General features: G+C 40.2%; 1 protein-coding gene across 2 annotated transcripts in view; it reads left to right on the plus strand.

Moving 5' to 3' along the window:
* LOC144498653 (peroxisome proliferator-activated receptor alpha-like) overlaps window positions 1-18,706 on the plus strand; it is a 77,044-nt gene extending 58,338 nt beyond the window's left edge. Inside the window, exons 6-7 of one of the 2 annotated variants that reach the window (XM_078220098.1) lie at window positions 1,741-2,188; window positions 17,241-18,706. In XM_078220098.1, the coding sequence (XP_078076224.1) occupies window positions 1,741-2,188; window positions 17,241-17,488 (696 nt within the window). In that variant the 3' untranslated portion in view covers window positions 17,489-18,706. The remainder of the gene's footprint in view (window positions 1-1,740; window positions 2,189-17,240) is intronic. The other variant, XM_078220099.1, reaches the window with a different exon arrangement.
* The last annotated feature ends 2,772 nt before the right edge of the window (window positions 18,707-21,478 follow it).

Genomic DNA, 21,478 nt, shown 5'->3' on the forward strand with positions numbered 1-21,478 from the left:
TGATCAAGAGTAAGGGCGGCATGGTGGCACAATGGTTAGCACTGTGGCCTCACAGTGCCAGGGACCTGGGTTTGATTCCCGCTTGGGTCACTGTCTGTGCAGAGTCTGCACATTCCCCCATTTCTGCGTGGGTTTCATCCGGGTGCTCCCACAGTCCGAAAGACGTGCTGGTTAGGTGCATTGGCCATGCTAAATTCTCCCTCAGTGTACCCAAACAGGTGTTGGAATGTGGCAACTAGGAGATTTTCACAGTAACTTCATTGCATTGTTAATGTAAGCTGACTTGTGTCCCTAATAAATAAACTTTAGATATTTAAGTTTGCTGATGATAGAGGTAGGCGGAAGTGGAAACTGTGAGGAGGCCACAAAACAGCCATAGCGAGATATAGACAGGTTAATTAAATGGGCAACAGGGTGTCAGATGGAGTATAATATGGGGAAAGTATGAGGTTATTCACTTCAGTAGTAATAACAACAGAAAAGCAGAATGATTTTAAAAGGTATGGAACTTCTAATTTATGACATTCAGAGAGTTGTGCGAATACTTGTACATGAAAGAGTCAGAAAGCAGGTACAGCAAACAATTAGGAAAGCAAATGCCTTTATTGCAAAGAGATTGGAGTATAAGACTAAAGAAGTCTTGTTACCATTTTATGGGATTTTGGTGCGATTACACTTGGAGTACATTGTGCAGTTTTGGTCTCCACATTTAAAGAAATATATACTTGCTTTGGAGGTGGTACAGCAAAGGTTCACTAGATAGATTTGTGGGATGAAAGGGCTGTCCCATGAGTAGAGGCTGAGTAAATTGGGCCTCTATGTTCTGGAGTTTAGAAGAATCAGTGTGATCCCATTGAATCATGCAAGATTTTGAAAGGACTTGACAGATTAATGGTTGTTTCCCCTGGCTGGGGAATCTAGAACGCAGGGGCTCGGCCTTAGGATAGGGAATCAATCAGTAAGGAGTAAGATGCAGAGGAACTTCACTCAGAGGGTTGTGATTCTTTGGAATTCTCTATCTCAGAGGGTTATGAATGCTTCAATGTTGAGTATATTTAAAGATGAAATAACCATATATTTGGTCTTTCATTGAATCCAGAGATAAAGGGAGTGCGAAGGAAAGTGGAATTGAGGCAGAAGATCAACTGTGATTAAATTAGATGGCAGAGCAGTCTCAAACTGCCATGTGATATACTTCTGCTCCTATTTCTTATGTTTGTAGTAAATCATCCTTTACAAGAATGTTATCTAATTGAGTCACATTAGGTAATGTTAGGGCAGACCACCAAAAGTTTGGTCAGAGTTGGATTTTAAGGAGTGTCATGAAGGCGAATGAGAAGTGAGGTGGACTAGGTTAGGGCAAGAATTCCAGAGGTTGGGATCTGGGCAGCTGAAGAAATGACTGCCAATGCTGATGTGATTAAAATCAAAAATGTTCATGTGGCCAGAATTGAAGTAGTATAGATAGCTGCGAGGGCTGAAGGGCACAGAAATAGGAAGGAGTGGGGCCATGGAGGGAAACAAAATTGAGCATTTTGAAAATAAGACATTGCTTAACCTGCAGTCAGTATAGGTCCATGAGCACAGGGATGATGGGTAAAGTGATTTGGTATGAGTTGGGACTCAGGCAACCCTGGAAAATTACAAGTATTTAAGGAAACCATTGTTAGTCTGGGAAGTTGGTATGGAAGATGTTTTGATGTTTATTAATTTTATTATTAATTCTTGAATAATTTACAGCCTTTTGTCATTCATGACATGGAGACATTACGTCTGGCAGAAGAGAATCTAGTATCAAAACAAGCAGTAAATGGCATCCAGAACAAAGAAGCTGAAGTTAGAATCTTTCAACGCTGCCAGTGTACATCTGTGGAAACAGTAAGAGAACTGACGGAATTTGCCAAATGTATCCCTGAATTTATAAACCTTGACCTCAATGATCAAGTGACCCTTTTAAAATATGGAGTTTATGAAGCCATGTTTGCCATGTTGGCATCCATTATGAACAAAGATGGGCTGCTGGTAGCCTATGGGAACGGTTTTATGACTCGAGAATTTTTAAAAAGCCTGCGGAAACCTTTTAATGAGATAATGGAACCCAAGTTTGAATTTGCCATGAAGTTCAATGCATTAGAGTTGGATGACAGTGATTTGGCTCTCTTTGTGGCCGCCATCATTCTTTCTGGAGGTAAGAATGAGTGACTCATTAAGCTTGAAAAACTAAGTCACTGCCCAATACTTATTTCACTATTGTAATTAAACACTTTCTCCAGATATCAATATGCTGCACGTTACAAAAAAATGCAAGTGGTAACTAATACTAGCAATGCCAAGGCTCAGAAATTTCTTCTGCAAGTGATATTGGCCTGTACCATTCTTTCCCAATAGTGGCAAACACTATGCTATTGAGGGCTGCCGTGACACCACAACTTCAGGCGATTGCACTTGCACTGCTTCTTCCGGTTTTCGGTGCACCTGAATAGACTCCAGAGGAGCCCATGCTTATGGTCCCACTGATTCAATGCTTAAAATGGCAGGGACTATTCGGGCAAGATTTTGTCTATTTGTCCACAATTTGTACAAATGTTTATGTGCAAAAGGGCTGATATCGCAGGCTGAAGGGCTATATTAGCGAAAAGAAAATTTAAAGCAGATATATTTGGATGGTAATGTTTATTTGAAGGGTGATGATCTGTTAGGCAGGGTAGTAGCGCTGAAACTATCAGCAATAAAATCACAGTTCTTCATTATCACAAATACAAGATCGCCAATAAAGTCTGGCTCCTCTCCCCCACTTCCCATCATACATAACTTCACAAATAAATATGTAACTGGGTTATATGTAAATTACTCCTCAAATTATTTTTTAAAAACTTTTTGATGGGATGTGGCATCACCAGCAGGGCCAGCATTTGTTGCCCATCCCTAATTGCCTTTGAACTGAGTAGCTTGCCAAGTCATTTCAGAGGGCAGTTGAGAGTTCACCACATTGCTGTATGTCTGGAGTCACATGTGCCAAGGTTCATCATGCCCCCACCTTTGCTACTCAATCCCACTGATATCAGAAATAGCACTTGATGGAAGGGGGAAAACACAGCAAAACTGCAGGTGGGGAGGGGAGCCAGTGGGTGATGTGGCAGGTATAAGGGGAGCCAGGTGGTGTTGAAACCTGAGGGACAGGCTCCAGCAGACAGGAGGTTTATGGAAATCCACTGATCAGAGAGTAATGTCACAGAACTCTTCCCATGCCTGTCTCTCTCTATGTATCGTTCTCCCCTTCTCCCTCTGTTGCAGCATTTAAAAGTTTATGAATTTTTAAAAACTGTTATAAAAGTGTTGGGAGTATTTAAACGTTGAAACTGTTTTAAAATATCTATTTTTGCCACAGCCTATGAACCAGGTAAGTACAGATTTTTTTGTGCTGTTAGCAGCTTTGCTGCTGATGGGAAAATCCAGGCTATTGTTGTGGTATAGTACAACAGCAATGAAAATGGAGATAAATAACCAATGCAAACTGTGCAAGCACGGTAGAGTTAGAAAATATGCATATAATACTGAAATTAATTGGTCTTCACAAAATAGTCCTGTATTTTGTTCATTAGTTGTCATTTGCTCATTATCATGTTCTTTAGTAATACAAGTGTCCCTGCTAGGTAAAGTTTCAGTGTGAAAAGTTGTGTTATAAAGCATGAAATTTCAAGGCCACAAACCTGAGCAGGCCATTCATATAATCACTATGAAACGGTAGAAGCAATATTGCAATAACTATGCTCATGATATATTCATAATCAATGGTGCTGAAGAACAGTATAGACAAATATAATGCTGACATAACAAATCTGTACAGTAATATAATCTATATTTTTAGGTTATTCTATTTATCCTTCAGTTTTTAGTTCATGTATGTTGTAAACTGAACTGACATAGAAATTGTGTACACAAGTAAGTGAACCAACTAGATTTTGAGCAAAGTAATAAATTAACCTTTAATAATACCTCTAGAATATAAATCATATTGTGTAGCTTTAACAATTTTTAGCTGAAAATAAAAAGCAGGTATTAAACCATAAATTCAAGCAAAAGATTATGCATTTTAAGTGAAGTATGATTTTATAGAAACAAACTAGTATTATTTCTATTCCTTTGTTCATAATTGAATGAATATTTAAAGTCTGCAATTACCTCAATCTCGTTACAAGAATTTTAATTTGTCCATTTGAAGTCATATAGTCAAATCATGAAACTTTAGCCACATCTGTATATTTTACTTGAATGTTCCTCTTGTAAAATGAAGTTATCAGATAAACTAATCTCTCTTTTAGGCTTCATAATGAAGTAGATTTGCCAACAAAATTGAGTGTAGCCTCTATTAGAATGACATGACAGTTCACATTTGGTTAAAACTATATCACTATTCCTTCACTGTCACTGGGTCAAAATACTGGAATTCCCCTTCTAACAGTACTGTGGGTGCTCTTACATCAGAGAGACTGCAGTGGTTAAAGAATGTTGCTTACCACTATCTCAAGGTTGGTCAATTGGGAATGAGCAACAAATGCTGGTCTGGCCAGTGACGCTCATATTCCATGAAAGAACAAAAATATTGCGCAATGCGTAATCTATTCATAGACAAATTGCATCCTTGTTCTTGTGTTTTGTAAAATGTTATGGCAGGTGAAGGGGGTCAAGTAACACCAGTGATAAGACTGTAGAACAGACTTGGAAGATCAGTGGGTGTGTGCAATGACAGTAAGAAGTTTAACAGCACCAGGTTAAAGTCCAACAGGTTTATTTGGTAGCAAAAGCCACAAGCTTTCGGAGCGCTGCTCCTTCGTCAGGTGAGTGGGAATCCTGTTCACAAACAGGGCATATAAAGACACAAACTCAATTTACAGAATAATGGTTGGAATGCGAATACTTACAACTAATCAAGTCTTAAAGGTACAAACCATGTGAGTGGAGAGAGCACCAAGACAGGTCAAAGAGATGTGTATTGTCTCCAGACAGGACAGCCAGTGAAATTCTGCAAGTCCAGGCAAGCTGTGGGGATTACAGATATTTGGCCTCTGATATTTGCGTAAGCGTTCTCCAAAGCGGCCTTCATGACACACGACAGCGCAGAGTCGCTGAGCAGAAACTGATAGCCAAGTTCCGCACACATGAGGACGGCCTCAACCGGGATATTGGGTTCATGTCACACTATCTGTAATCCCCACAGCTTGCCTGGACTTGCAGAATTTCACTGGCTGTCCTGTCTGAAGACAATACACATCTCTTTGACCTGTCTTGGTGCTCTCTCCACTCACATTGTTTGTACCTTTAAGACTTGATTAGCTGTAAGTATTCGCATTCCAACCATTATTCTGTAAATTGAGTTTGTGTCTTTATATGCCCTGTTTGTGAACAGAATTCCCACTCACCTGACGAAAGAGCAGCGCTCCGAAAGCTTGTGGCTTTTGCTACCAAATAAACCTGTTGGACTTTAACCTGGTGTTGTTAAACTTCTTACTGTGTTTACCCCAGTCCAAGCCGGCATCTACACATCATGTGTGCAATGATTCAGGGCTGGATGTGATAGTGTGGTGAAGACCTTTTCTGGAGAGCGCAACAAGATGGGTTTAGGATTGTAATCGTTAAACTGCAGAAAATGGTCAGGCAAGGAGTGAAGGAATGGACAAAAACAGAATGTTTGTGTGGACAGAAGTAAAACGGAATTACTTGTGTTTGGAAATGCCTATGATCAGAATTAATGGGGGTGTGAAGAGAAGATGCAGTGTGTACTGGAAACTATAGGGACTGTAAGCATTGGGGAAGTGGGTACTCGACAGCTGGGAGGTGAAGTAGGTAATGAGTAATGAAAGTATAGAATTGGAGGTGGGTAAAAAGGAGAGCTTTGAGTCTGTATGTGTGTAGGAGTGCAGTGGTGAGTTTTGGGGAGCAGTTAAGTAACCTTATGCATGTCGGTACAACAAATTTAAAAACATTCATGTAGAAGCAAAGCTGAGTTTGGAAATTGAATAAATCTGTGGCTGTGGCATTAACTAATAAAGTCTGGGTCTGTGACAATGGTTTGCAAAATGGCTGGTGGTAGCTGGCCATTTGAATAGTAACCATAGAGAAGTTAAGACAGGCGTAAAAACAAAAAGAAGAAAAAATACTTGCATTTTTATCTCTCCTTTCATAACCTTGGGGCCCAAAGCGCTTTACAGGTAGTAAAATACTTTTGATCCATAGTTGTAAGTTTTTGCACAGCAATGAGTTAATGACCAGATCTGTTCAGGTGATGTTGGTTAAGGGATAGGTCAGGACACCAAGGAGAATATATATTGGAACAGGTAAAATGAATCACATGCACGTAGTGAAAAAGTACCATTTGTAAAGTATTGGTATTGTTGACCATTAGCTGAATGCATCCAATAAATACGAGTTTTTTTTTATCAGTAAGGCTAATCAAGTACGAAGGTGCATCTCAAGGAAAATTGATTGTAGGTTGAAATAAAATTTAATCTTGTGTATATCAAGGAAATGTTTAAAATACTGTAGGTAGATTTGGAGATACTACGTTGGAAAGGACATTGGTATATGGGGTAGAGGAAAATAGGATGATTCCAGGACTTAGAACTTTAAATGATGAAAAGAGAACCTTCCATGCAAATATGTGAAGTGTGAATATAGAGAGTTAGGCAGAAGGCTAAAGTGCAGGACCTCGAAGGTAGTAATTTCTGGACTTCTACCGGTGCCACATGCTAGTGAGAGTAGGAATAGAAGGATTAGGCAGATGAATGCGTGGCTTGAGAGCTGGTGCAGGGGGCAGGGATTTAAATTTTTGGATCATTGTGATCTCTTCTGTGGAAGGGGTGACCTGTTCAAGAGGGACGGGTTACACCTGAAATGGAAGGGGACTAATATCCTGGCGGGGAGATTTGCTAGAGCCACTCAGGAGGGTTTAAACTAGTTTGGCAGGGGGGTGGGATCCAAAGCAGTAGGGAAACAGAAGAGAAGGTTGAGGACAGCACAGAAGTTAAAGAGAGCACATTAAGTAGTAAAGGCAGTGTCAGTAATCCTAGTACCAGATAGATCAGGCAAAAGCAGGACAGAGAGCAAGGGAAGTCCAGATTAAACTGCATTTATTTCAATGCAAGAGGCCTGACGGGCAAGGCAGATGAACTCAGGGCATGGATGGGTACGTGGGACTGGGATATTATAGCAATTACTGAAACATGGCTAAGGGAGGGACAGGACTGGCAGCTCAATGTTCCAGGGTACAGATGCTATAGGAAAGATAGAACAGGAGGTAAGAGAGGAGGGGGAGTTGCACTTTTGATTAGGGAAAGCATCACGGCCGTAGTGAGAGGGGATATATCCAAGGGTTCGGTCACTGAGTCTATATGGGTAGAACTGAGAAATAAGAAGGGGGAAATCACTTTGATAGGATTGTACTATAGGCGTCCAAATAGTCAGCGGGAAATTGAGGAGCAAATATGTAAGGAGATTGCAGATAGCTCCAAGAAAAATAGGGTGGTAATAGTAGGGGATTTTAACTTTCCCAACATTGACTGGGACAGCCATAGTATTAGAGGATTGGACGGAGAGAAATTTGTTGAACGTATCCAGGAAGAATTTCTCATTCAGTATGTGGATGGCCCGACTAGAGAGGGGGCAAAACTTGACCTCCTCTTGGGAAATAAGGAAGGGCAAGTGACAGAAGTGTTAGTGAGGGATCACTTTGGGACCAGTGACCATAATTCTATTAGTTTTAAGATAGCTATGGAGAATGATAGGTCTGGCCCAAAAGTTAAAATTCTAAATTGGGGCAAGGCCAATTTTGATGGTATCAGGCAGGAACTGTCAAAAGTTAATTGGGGGAGTCTGTGGGAAGGCAAAGGGACATCTGGTAAGTGGGAGGTTTGCAAAAGTGTGTTAACCAGGGTTCAGGGTAAGCACATTCCTCTTGGAGTGAAGGGCAAGGCTGGTAGAAGTAGGGAAGCCTGGATGACTCAGGATATTGAGGCCCTGGTCAAGAAGAAGAAGGAGGCACATGACATGCATAGGCAGTTGGGATCAAGTGAATCCCTTGAAGAGTATAGAGGATGTAGGACTAGAGTTAAGAGAGAAATCAGGAAGGCAAAAAGGGGACACGAGATTGTTTTGGCAGATAAGGCAAAGGAGAATCCAAAGAGCTTCTACAAACACATAAAGGCAAAAAGAGTAACTAGGGAGAGAGTAGGGCCTCTTAAGGGTCAACAAGGTAATCTATGTGCGGATCCATAAGAGATGGGTGAGATCCCAAATGAATATTTCTCATCAGTATTTACTGTTGAGAAAAGCATCGATGTTAGGGAACTTGTACACTCCTCAAGACATCGCTATTTATGTTCCCATGTTAGAGAAGGAGGTGCTGGATGTCTCAGTGCATCAAGGTAGATAAATCCCCGGGACCTGATGAAGTGTATCCCAGGACATTGTGAGAGGCTAGGGAGGAAATTGCAGGTCCTCTAGCAGAGATATTTGAATCATTGATAGTCACAGGTGAGGTGCCTGAAGATTGGAGTGTGGCAAATGTCGTGCCTTTGTTTAAAAAGGGCTGCAGGGAAAAGCCTGGAAACTACAGGCCAGTTAGCCTCACATCTGTGGTAGGTAAGTTGTTGGAAGGTATTTTGAGAGACAGGATCTACAGGCAGTTAGAGACGCAAGGACTGATTAGGGACAGTCAGCATGGCTTTGAGTGGAAAATCATGTCTCACAAATTTGATTGAGTTTTTTGAAGGGGTAACCAAGAAAGTAGGTGAGGGCAGTGCAGTTGATGTTGTCTACATGGACTTTAGCAAGGCCTTTGACAAGGTATTGCATGGTAGGTTGTTGCATAAGGTTAAATCTCATGGGATCCAGGGTGAGGTAGCTAAATGGATAAAATACTGGCTTGATGGCAGAAGTCAGAGGGTGGTTGTAGAGGATTGTTTTTCAAACTGGAGACCTGTGACCAGTGGTGTGCCTCAGGGATCGGTGCTGGGTCCACTGTTATTTGTCATTTATATTAATGATTTGGATGAGAATATAGGAGGCATGGTTAGTAAGTTTGCAGATGACACCAAGATCGGTGGCATAGTGGACAGTGAAGAAGGTTATCTCTGATTGCAACGGGATCTTGATCAATTGGGCCAGTGGGCTAACAAATGGCAGCTGGAGTTTAATTTAGATAAATGCGAGGTGATGCATTTTGGTAGATTGAACCAGGGCAGGACTTACTCAGTTAAGGGTAGGGCGTTGGGGAGAGTTACAGAACAAAGAGATCTAGGGGTACATGTTCATAGCTCCTTGAAAGTGGAGTCACAGGTGGACAGAGTGGTGAAGAAGGCATTCAACATGCTTGGTTTCATTGGTCAGAACATGAATACAGGAGTTGGGACGTCTTGTTGAAGTTGTACAAGACATTGGCAAGAACACACTTGGAATACTGTGTACAGTTCTGGTCACCCTATTATAGAAAGGATATTATTAAACTAGGAAGAGTGCAGAAGAGATTTATTAGGATGCTACCGGGACTTGATGGTTTGAGTTATAAGGAGAGGCTTGATAGACTGGGACTTTTTTCTCTGGAGCGTAGAAGGCTGAGGGGTGATCTTATAGAGGTCTATAAAATAATGAGGGGCATAGATCAGCCAGAAAGTCAATATCTTTTCTCAAAGGTAGGGGTGTCTAAAACTAGTGGGCATAGGTTTAAGGTGAGAGGGGAGAGATACAAAAGTATCCAGAGGGGCAATTTTTTCAGAGGGTGGTGAGTGTCTGGAACAAGCTGCCAGAGGTAGTAGTAGAGGCAGGTACAATTGTCTTTTAAAAACCATTTAGACAGTTACATGGGTATGATGGGTATAGAAGGGATATGGGCCAAATGCGGTCAATTGGGACTAGTTTCGAGGTTTTTATATAAAAAAGGGCGGCATGGACAATTTGTGCCGAAGGGCCTGTTTCCATGCTGTAAACCTCTGACTCTGTTTTACTGAAGAATTGGAAATATAGTTTACAATCAAGATCAAAAATGAAGATATGTTGACATAAACAAATTATTAAGGATAAGCTGTGACAGCAGATCTAAAGCATACCGTCGGCAACATAGTGGCACAGTGCCAGGGACCCGGATTCAATTCCGGCCATGGGACTGGAGTTTGAACATCCTCTTCGTATCTGTGTGGATTTCCTCCAGGTGCTCTGGTTTCGTCCCACAGTCCAAAGGTGTGCAGGTAGGTTGATTGGCCATGTTAAATTGCCCCATAGTGTCCCAGAATTTGTGGGTTACGGGGATTAACGGGATAAATACGTGGGGTTACAGGGATAGGGCCTGTGTAAGACGGTCTGTTGAAGAGTCGGTGCAGACTCAATGGGCTGAATGGCCTCCTGCACTGTAGGGATTCTATGATTCAGCATAAAACTAAAATAAGTTACAAGTGAGGCTCAAGTTTAGTTCGTGGAACTCTGCCTTCAATTTAATGTTTAATTGCCCACCACATTTCCTGATTGCATGTGGCGAAACTACAGAACTTTAATATGATCCATTGGTTCTGGGATTGTTTAGCCCAGCCTATAGCATACTTCTTCCACGGTTTAGCATAAACATAGCCCTGTCTTGCAGTTTCATCAGATTAGCATCTCATTTTCAGGTTCATGATGCAGAAAGAGGCCATCCGGCCCATCGAGTCTGCACCGACCACAATCCCACCCAGGCCCTACCCCCATATCCCTACACATTTTATCCGCTAATCCCTCTAACCTACGCATCTCGGGACACTAAGGGGCAATTTTAGCATGGCCAATCAACCTAACCTGCACATCTTTGGACTGTGGGAGGAAACTGGAGCACCCGGAGGAAACCCACGCAGACACGAGGAGAATGTGCAAACTCCAGACAGACAGTGACCCAAGCCAGGAATTGAACCCAGGTCCCTGGAGCTGTGAAGCAGCAGTGCTAACCACTGTGCTACCGTGCTGCCCCAATGCCAACAGTGCTGGTTCAATTCCCGTGCCAGCTGAGGTTATTCATCAAGGCCTGCCTTCTCAACTTTGTTCTTCATTCGAGGTGTGGTGGTCCTCAAGTTTAATCACCAGTGGTCAGCTCTTCTCCTCAAAAGGGAAAGAGCTATCTGGATCACCTGGGACTATGGCGGCTTTACCTTTGCTCTTCTGCACTCTTCATTGAGGTTAATAATTGTGATGGATACAATGCTTGTGCTGCTAATGGCTCACAACATCTCGTGGATGTGCCATTTTGAGCTGCAAGATTTATTCGGAATCCATTGCATTGAACACTGCTAGCGTCACACATGATGGAGGTTGGCCTCAATGTAAAGATGCGATTTTGTCTCCATGAGTACTGCGCAGTGGTAACTCCTACCAATGCATCTGTGATAGGTAGATTGATAAAATGACGTCAATAGATTTTCTTTGTGTTGGGGTCCTCACCCCATGCTTCAGGACCAGTCTGGCAGCTGTGTCCTTCAAGGCTTGAACTGCCCAATTAGTAGTGATGCTACCTAGCCACTTGCAGTACATTTTATGCCATTGCTACCCTCAGTTTATATGATAAGGTGTGGGTGTCGCTGGCTAGGTCAACATTTATTGCCCCTCCCTAAATGCCCTTGAAGTGAGCTGCAGCCTATGAGGTATAGATACACACACAGTGATATAGTTCCAAGTCAGGATGGTGTGTAGCTTGGAGGGAGAACTTAAGATGGTGGTGTTCCAATGCACTTGATGCCCTTCTAAATGACAGAGGTTGTAGGTTTGGAAGGTGTTGTCAAAGGTGCATTTTTGAGTTGCAACAGTGTGTCTTGTAAAAGCTGCTTGCTGCCACTGTGTGTGGAAATGAATATTTAAGGTGGTGGATGGGGTGCCAATCAAGCAGGCTCCTTTGTCTTGAGTTTCTTGAGTGTTGTTGGGGCTGCACTCATCCAGGCAAGTGAAGAATATTCCATCAGACTGCTGACTTGTGCTTTGTAGAGGGTGGACAGGCTTTGGGGAGTCAAGCAGTGGGTTACTCTGCAGGATTCCCAGCCTCTGGCCTGCTGTTGTGGTCACTAGCTGATCCAGTTCATTTTAATCAATGATAATCCCCAGAATGTTGTTAGTGGAGTATTCAGCGATGGTAATGTCATTGAATGTTATGAGGAGATAGTTAGGTGCTTTTGTTGGAGATGATCATTGCCTGACACTTGTGTGGAGCAAATGTTAATATATGATCAGCAATCTCGATTTCCTTTTAAATTATTTGGAGATTTAGGGCCAGATTTTTGTGTGGAGGTCTGTTTCGGTGTGTGAATGGCCAACTTGAAAATCCAATTTTCCTCCACATCCCTGACTTTGTGCCTTTTTCCCCTGGCCTTTTTGTGGGTCAGACTTGGGAGTGCCTTGTGCAAAACACACATCTGCCCCTGATGAGTTTGGGTTCGCCATTTTAAATGGGATTTTCCTCTGCACAACATTTTCATCTTGTGATGCAAAATTTTGAAAGTGCCTATTAAAACTATGTAAGAAGTCTTACAACACCAGGTTAAAGTCCAACATGTTTATTTGGTAGAACAAGCCACTAGCTTTCGGAGCGCTGCCCCTTCATCAGGTGAGTGGGTACTGAACTCACTGAATCCCACTCACCTGATGAAGGGGCAGCGCTCCGAAAGCTAGTGGCTTGTACTACCAAATAAACATGTTGGACTTTAACCTGATGTTGTGAGACCTCTTACTGTGTTTACCCCAGTCCAACGCCGGCATCTCCACATCATTATTAAAACTGTCAGGCTTGAGAGTTTTTGAAGAAGCTGAGAAGTCTGCAACATTCAGAAAGGTAAATATAAAGTGTTTTCACACCTTCAAATGTCATTATTAGATGCTGTATTATAATGTAGGTGTGTTTTTAATGCATCATCAGGATCTGTCCTTTAAAGGTAAGTTGATCCTTAGATTGAGCAATCTTGTGTCTTTGTTCATATGCATTCCACTGCTTTTCCAATAGAGAAAGCACTATAATGCCATGTAAAAAGTTACAAAATGCCCTGTCAACTTGTATCTCATCTTTTCTACGGTGATTTAATTGGCTTCAACTCATTAAAAAATAGCTTGTTTTGACACTGGGAAAATGTCAATGTTTGAAAGATTTCTAAGCACCTTCTCCCTTCAGTTGATTAATAGGCAATCTGCTTTGAAATTGAAATGAGTACCTTCTGATCTTTCCTTCCTGAGCTCAGAGAAAGATTTGGCCCTTGGAATTCAACTTTGTTACAATACCATATATGACTATGCAATAATGACATGATATTGCTATTTATTTTGGCTGCAATTGGTTACCGTCATCTACTGATATGTAGTTTCAAGGTGTTTTATCAGATAAATAACAAGCTGTGTGTTTGCTCAGCTGGTTTCAATTTGTGAACTTTATACTTTGTTTTATCCATTGCTGGCAAGACCAGCGTTTGTTGCCCACCCCTAATTGCCCATGAGAAGATGGTGGTGAGCTGCTGCCTTGAACTGTCCCAGGCCGTTTGCTGTATGTATACCCCAGCTACGAGGGAGGGAGTTCCTGAATTGTGAGCCAAAGACAGTGAAGGTACAGCAATAATTCAAACTTGGGTTGGTGTGTGGCTTGGAGAGGAACTTGCATGTGATGGTGCATACCCTTGCATCTGCTGCCCCTCCCCTTCTAGAGGTAGAGGTTGCAGGTTTGAAGATGCTGTCAAAGAATTCTTGGCAATTTGTTGCACCCTATAATGGTGGTGGAGGGAATGGTAGATGGGCTGCTGATTAAGCTCCTGAACGGTGTTGAACTTCTGGAGTGCTGTTCGAGCTGCACTCATCCATGCAAGTGGGGAGTATTCCATCACACTATTGACTTATACTTTGTAAATGTTGGAAAGGCTTTGGGGAGTTTGGAGGCTGTAGAACCCCCAACCTCTGACCTGCTTTCATAATCACAGTATTTGTATGGTTGGTCCAGTTAAGTTTCTAGTCAGTGGTAACCTCCCCCCCCAGATGGTGCTGGATTGTTATGGTAATGCTGTCGAACATCAAAGGGAGATGGTTAGAATCTTTCTTGTTGGAGATGGTCATATCCTGGCATCTGTATGCTGCCAATATTACTTGTGTGTTATGTTTCTTTACTATGGAGACATCTGGATATATATTGAAGCAAAAAAAGGGACTAACATTGTTAGTATAACTACTCCAGTAACAGTCTGGTAGTCGATGTGGCACTCGTGTTCTTCAGTTGACTTATTTTTAATTTATCTTGGTAACCCAGATGTACTGGTTGGCTAAGTGTGTTAAGCTTTTCAAGGGAATATCCTTTTTGTAAAATTGTATGTTTCTATAACTCACAGGTAGGTGTTATAAAGTAACTCACTGACTTTTGCATAGGTGAAATACTGGAAAATAGTTTCTGTTAACTTTCCAGGTTAAGTTAGTTTCATTTAATACTTGTTTCTCAGGTTAAATCATAGAATTGCTACAGTGCAGAAGGAGGCCATTCGCACCACTGTCTGCACCAGCTCTCTGAATGAGCAATTCCCTTCGTGTCATTATCCTGCCTTCTCCCCATGCCCTGCATATTCCTCTTTTCCAAATAATAGTCTGATTCCCTTTTGACTGCTTTGATTGAACCTGCCTTCACCACATTCAGGCTGAGCACTCCAAACCTTAACCATGTGCTGTGTGAAAAAGGTTTTTTCTCATAGCGTTTTTACTTCTTTTGCCAATTACTTTAAAATCTGTGTCAGCTCTTTCTCGATCCTTTCATAAGTAGAAGCAGTTTCACTCTATCTATTCTGCCCTGGCCCCTTACGGCTTTCAGTACCCATCAGCCTTCTTTTCTCCAAGGAAAACAACTCTAACTCCTGCAATTTATCTTCATAATTAAAGTCCCTCATCCCTGGAACCATTCTCGTGAATTTTCCTTACATTTCTTTAAACATTTGCACCCTTTTGTATCCTGTTAGTAATTTACAATATGCATTGCTAGATCTTTAGAAACTGAGTTGATAGCCAGTGAGATAAAATTTGCAATTGTTATAGGATTGCCTCATAACCTCACAGGATTTCTTTCTGCTTTAGTTCCTTAAATTGATTTCAGATGTTTTGAGGAATTTGTAGACTTCAGCTGTAACTTTTCAAAGTCTATTTTAACTCCTTCATAGGTTTGAACAAAATGCAGTATTGACAGGTTAGTTTACTTGTATATTAATAGATAATATCTTGTATATCGAATATCAATGTAATATCTTGCCAATAATCAGTTTTTCTTTTACTTTCCATAACTGAATTAGCATTCCACAATTTTAGTCGCTAAAAGGAAATATCACTTGCTGAGCTTTAACAATTTAGACTATATAAAGTCATATGTGTAGCAGAATAATTTTCCTGTATTACATTAAATTGTAATTTTGACCAGAAACTTGCTGGTTATTTAAGAGTAACAGAACAGGTTGCAGCAGGGGTGTGTGGGAGGAACAGATGAACGGATTTCCTCTAGGTATATTTTACCCATATTTAATAAAAAGTAAAATCTTCCAAACTAGAGAGCCTAATTATTATGGTTTAGCTCTCACTAGGTTTCACCCCACCAGTCAACTCCTGACTTTGCGGATCCTGATTTCCTGTCATTACAAATTTGTTAAAACACAGTGCAGGTGAGGTGGAAAATGATCACGTGCCAGAGATCTGCACTATCTCAGTCTCTGACAGTTAGTCCTGCGACTGTGATGTGCTCACAACAGTGTGTGTAACCCTTTCAGCCAAATCACGCATGTATTTCTGGTGGTGTTAGGTGCTGCACAAGGATATAATGGTGCACCTTCCGAGACTCCCTCCTCCTCCTTAGAGGTTAAAGTTGGTGCCTAAGGGCTTTGTGCCTTCATTTGCTGATGTTTCAACTGTGGAGGAAACAAACAAGGATTATGAAGGGCATCATCATCATTTGAGATGATTTCAGAGATAAATGCTTCCTACACACGCATATGCTCTTGCTATTGGGAATTATTAATTAGAATTTAACCTTTAGTCCCATCAAAATTAAGATGCACATTCCTCCCCAACTGCTTCAAACTACCAAAGCCAAACATATCAATGCTCCGTTCCAGCTCTTTCTCCAATTTCCCCACACAAAATCTGTATCATTGAAGTATTTCATCATAACTAACCCCATATTCTTGATATCATTCAAGCAAACAAAATGTATGTTACACATTTATGTCCTTATATATTTGAAGGATTCATTTCCAAGATCTGCAACCCAGAATGAGTTGAAAGCTTCCTATACTGAATTTCGCAGCCAAATGCATCTTTTTGCATAGCCTGCAAACACAGAATCTGTGTTGCTTGGGTCAATTTTTCTTGTTTTGAGAAACTGAGTTTTCAGGGGAAAAAAGCTGAGAGCTTTTATGTAGTCTATGTGGCCTTTCCTAATGTGACACGGGATGCGTGCAAATTTGAAAAAAGATTGCTGCATCCTGTACTGTGTATCAGCCCCAGAGACTGCAGGATGTTTTGCTGGTGAAGTTGGCATGTTTCCTAATGTATATTGATGGTTGCTTTAGTTGTGTGAGAAAATAATCTTTTGGCATGAGAGGCTACGACAGGAGAATTTTTGAATGAACTGGAATTTTATGGTGTATGAGGGAGGCAGGACAGTTGAACATTAAATCTGGGGGATGTCAAAACATAAATGAGGGTTTCAGTGGCAGAAGGTTTAAAGCTGGAGCAGAAATGGGTAATATTATGAAAGGTTAGAAATTCAGCTGGGTGTCAAATAGGGAACTGGACAACAATTTGAATTTGATACCCAGCCACATAAGGGCATGTTATAACATGACCAAAAGCTTGGCCAAAGAGGCAGGTTTTAAAGAACATCTTAAAGGAGGAGAGAAAGAGGTAAAGAGATGGAAAGGTTTAGGGAGCGAATTCCAGAGTTTAGGACCTGGACAGCTGAAAGCATATCTAACGATAATGGAGTGGTTAAAGTAGGAGGATGCACAATAGGCCAAAATTAGTGATGAGGGGTCATCAGGCTGGAAGAGATTGTGAACTGGATATGAAATTGTGTTAGCGGCACGTATCTGGCAGTGGCTGAAGACTATTACTTTGATATTCCCAGTATTTAAAATGAAGCTTTAAAAGTGGATCATATTGCAGTTTAAGCTAAGTTTTATAATAATTTACAAAAATAAAATAAATAATGTTTAGCATTAAACATTTTTTTTTGTTAGATCGACCAGGTCTGGTTAATGTGTCACAGATTGAACAGATGCAGGAAAGTATTGTTCAAGCCCTTCGCCTGCACCTGCATAGCAACCATCCTGATGCCATCTACCTGTTTCCCAAACTTCTCCAAAAGATGGCTGACCTCCGCCAGCTGGTTACAGAGCATGCTCAACTTGTCCAGAAGATCAAAAAGACTGAGGCAGACACTTTCCTACATCCACTTCTACAGGAGATTTACAGGGATATGTACTAATATTATTGCAGTTTTTGTTCAGCAATACCAGAGGTTACACATCATGGAGTTCACTAAGAATAATTAAGAGTGCAAAGATTAGTCAGTTAATCACTAAATACATGGTGCTTTTCTCAGGTTTGCTTAACATGATTGACTAAATGTTGTGCCTTGTGAGACAACATAGTATATGATACCTGCTCAAATTTAGAGCATATTTTGAAATAAATTGGGTTTATTAATCCAATATATATTTTTGCTTTAACTAATTTAGATTATTCAGTTTGCTAATTTGGCAACGTTAATAGCCCAAAATAATGAAGCTATTCAATTGTTTCCCAACAGAAGTTGAAAATCTCATAGTTTACTGCAAAATTAAACTATGAAAGGACCAATTTCTAATGAGTAAATTAATCCAAAACTGTTAATCATTGTATTCAATAATCCACAGTGTGAAAGATTTTGCTGGTATTTCATACAACCTTTTGCTTTCAAAGTTTGATCATTGTTTTACATATTTTGCATACAATAATTCAAGCTATGCAACTCATTCTGGGGGATTTTATGTTGGCCGTGGGCAGGATTTTATCCCGCACGAGGCCAGCGGAGATTTTGGTTCTGTGAGCCTTGGCTGCCCCGATTCTGGGGTGGGCGAGGCGGTAACATTCCGGCCATTATGTTTGCATCGATAAATTAATCAAAATAAATTTTAAGCATACACAATTTTAAATTGGTGTGAGTTATGTATCATTGTATACTTTGCACAGAAAAGGGAAAACCACTCTTACATGTGAAATTTCCAAACAGAAAATATTGGAATCTATTATTATAGTATAATTCTCATTAACTAACAGTTAAGGAAAAACCAATTAAGAAAAGCAAATAGACAGACTAGCAGGTCCACAACTGCCAACAATGGTTTAAGAATTCATAATAATAAAACTTCAATATTTATTTACCCCTCACCACCTCCTTAAACAAAAGAATTTTATTTTTCCACTCTGATGGTTTTACTCCACGTTATGGAGTAAAATAACCATGATTGCGGTGTATAAAGAACAAGTGAGAAGGGATTATGTTGTTCAGAATGCTTTAATCTTGTGTAAGGTTCTGATTTGAAAGATAATTTACAAGATTGGGCAAAGAGCAGTGCTGTCAGGTCCTCTACTCTTAAAAAGAAGAAGAATGAAGGATGTTGAATCCTAATGGAAATTGCAAATAGAAGAATGAACCACTATGAAAAACAAAAGAAGAATAAATAATGTGCTTATTAGTTGTGGACAACCTCTGATAAATGTAGACCTAATCTGTAATCACTGCTTTTAAGGATGTAACCTAAAATGTCTTTATTTCTTCAAAACTGTCAGAAATTCCTTCCTTTTAGCGATCTACTATTTCCTGCATTTACAGATTGCAAACTTGGCAAGCCCTATGAAAGTTTGTAAAAATTAAGTGCATATTTCAGACACAAAATTGAGTGAAATGAGAAGAAAATTGAAGGTAATTTCTTTCATTAGAACGAAACAGAGAAAATATTCATCAGATTTGAAATTTATCATGTTCCTGTTAAATGCAAAAATATTTTGATATGGGGATACTTTTTTGATAATTTTAGAGCAAATGTTATCTCTGCCCTTCAAGGAGGTGTAGAGGAAATTACCTTTAAAATGATTGGCAATTAGAATCATAGAATGCTTGCAGCACTGAAGGAGGCCATTCAGCTTGCTGAGTCAATACCAATTCTCTGCAAGAACATTTCAGCTAGTCCCGCTCACGTGCCTCTCTTCTCATAGACCTGCGAAATGTTTTTCTCCAAGTGCTTATCCAATTCCCTTTTTCTAATCTGCCATCTTCTCAACCAGTACAGTGCAATTCCTAATATCTTGCTGCATAAAAATGTGGCCTCATTTGCCTTTGGTTCTTTTGCTAGTCACCTTAAGCCTCTGTCCTTTGGTTTTTGACCTCTCCGCCAAAGGGAATAGATTCTCTCTTTCTATATAGACCCCTTATGATTTTGAACACAACTTTCTCTTCTCTAAGACCAACAGCCCCAGGTTCTCCAATCTATCTGCATAACAGAAGTTCCCCATCCCTGGAACAAACTTGTAAATCTTTCTGCACCAGCCCTAAAGCTTTCATATCTTCCTAAAGTAACATGCTCAGATATGGACACTGCTCCAGTTGAGGCCAGACTCATATTTTATAAAGGTTAATCATAACTAAACTACATCAGCCCTCTCTTAATCATCAAAAACTTATATTAGTTGAGCCCAATTTATCTTTAATAAATCCATGCTGGCTTTCCTTTGCCCAAATGACTGTTAATTCTGTCCCAGAATTGTTTCTAAATGTTTTCCCACCACTTGGGTTAAACTGATTGACCTGCACTTACTAGGTTTGTCCTTGCACCCTTTTTTGAACAAGGGTTTAACATTTACAATTCTCCAGTCTTCTGCCATCACTGCTGTATCTCAGAAGGATTGGAAAATTATGGCCAGTACCTTTGCAAGTCCCTCCCTTGCTCCTCTCAGCATCTTGCGATGCATCCCACCTGGCCCTAGTGATTTCTCAACTTTAAGTACAGCCAACCTTTCTAATACCACCTCCTTATCAGATTTAACCCATGGTCAGTTGCATCCTTTTTCACTATGACGTGGTCAATATCTTTTCCTTGGTAAAACAGAGATGGTGTAGTGGTTGGACCAGTATTCTAGAGACCCAAGTTTGAAAACAAAGGTTCAAATCGCACCATGGCAGATAGTGGAATATTAATAAACCTGGAATTGAAAGCTTGCCTCAGTAATGGTGACCATGCAACAATAATCGATTGCTAATGCCTTGTAGGGAAGGAAATCTGCCATCCTTCCCTTTGGCCTACGTGATCTCAGACCCATAGCAATGTGGTTGACTGCTCTCTCAAATGGCCTAGCAAGCCACTCAGTCCAAGGGTAATTAGGGATGAGCAACAAATGTAGCCTTTGCCAGCAATGCCTACACCCTATGAAAGAATTTTAAATTGTATATCAATTCAAAATGTCACTAATTTTTGCAGAATGGATTACAATTTTTATGCAGGTCCTGGGAGTCTATAGCATAGATGAAAATCTCCTGGGCCAGATTTTTCCTTCATGAGGGATTGCCATTTTAAAACACTGTGGAGTGAAGCCTTAACCAGCTCGCTTACTTCATGGCTGCTGGATGTTTCTCCGTGCCAATGTTTCAGTGAAATAACTGGAAAAACTAGTGGATTATTTTACTTACTGTGGCCAATATCAACTTGTATTTAACCAGCAATAATAATAAAAATGTACAAGTTAAGCAATTGTATATTTGTATTTACATGTAGAAATTTGAATGGTACTACCATATGCCTTCTGTCTCAAAATAATAGTAATCCGCCTTCATGTTTGGGGCTTAAGGACTATTTTAACTCTTGTATGCTGTAACCGCTCCAGTTGCATAAAATTGTATTTTTCTACGAAAGCTTTTATGACATTGTACATAGATTGTGTAATGATTTTTGTCACATGTGTAATTTTTTGAGCCTTTAGAGGTTTTGTACAAGGACATTCCTTTCTTCCACCAAATGACACTCAAATATAGGAAACTTAGTGTGAAATAATGTGTGGATTTCAAAATATCAACAAACACGGTGAGGCAAAATTGTGAAATAACAGTTACAAAAACATTATTATATTGCATCTCCTATCTTGTCGTTTATTTTTACTTTTATTTCAGGACAAATGGTGTATAAGTTCATAAAATTTTAAATTCCTAACCTTCACTTTTGAAAGAATACACTAGTTAATTTTTCAAAACACCTATAATTTTCCATTATCCTTTTCAATTCTAACATTTGGATTTAACACAGCAGGTGTCTTTCGAATGCTAAATAATAAATTTGATATTCTACTGAGTTTAGTGTGAGGGAATTTATAATATAACAGGGAGTAAACTTACAACTCAAAGAACCACTTGTTCTAGCCTTTACTTTCATCTCTTTCAGTTTCC

Source organism: Mustelus asterias, chromosome 9, assembly GCF_964213995.1.
Source record: "Mustelus asterias chromosome 9, sMusAst1.hap1.1, whole genome shotgun sequence".
NCBI lineage: Eukaryota > Metazoa > Chordata > Chondrichthyes > Carcharhiniformes > Triakidae > Mustelus > Mustelus asterias.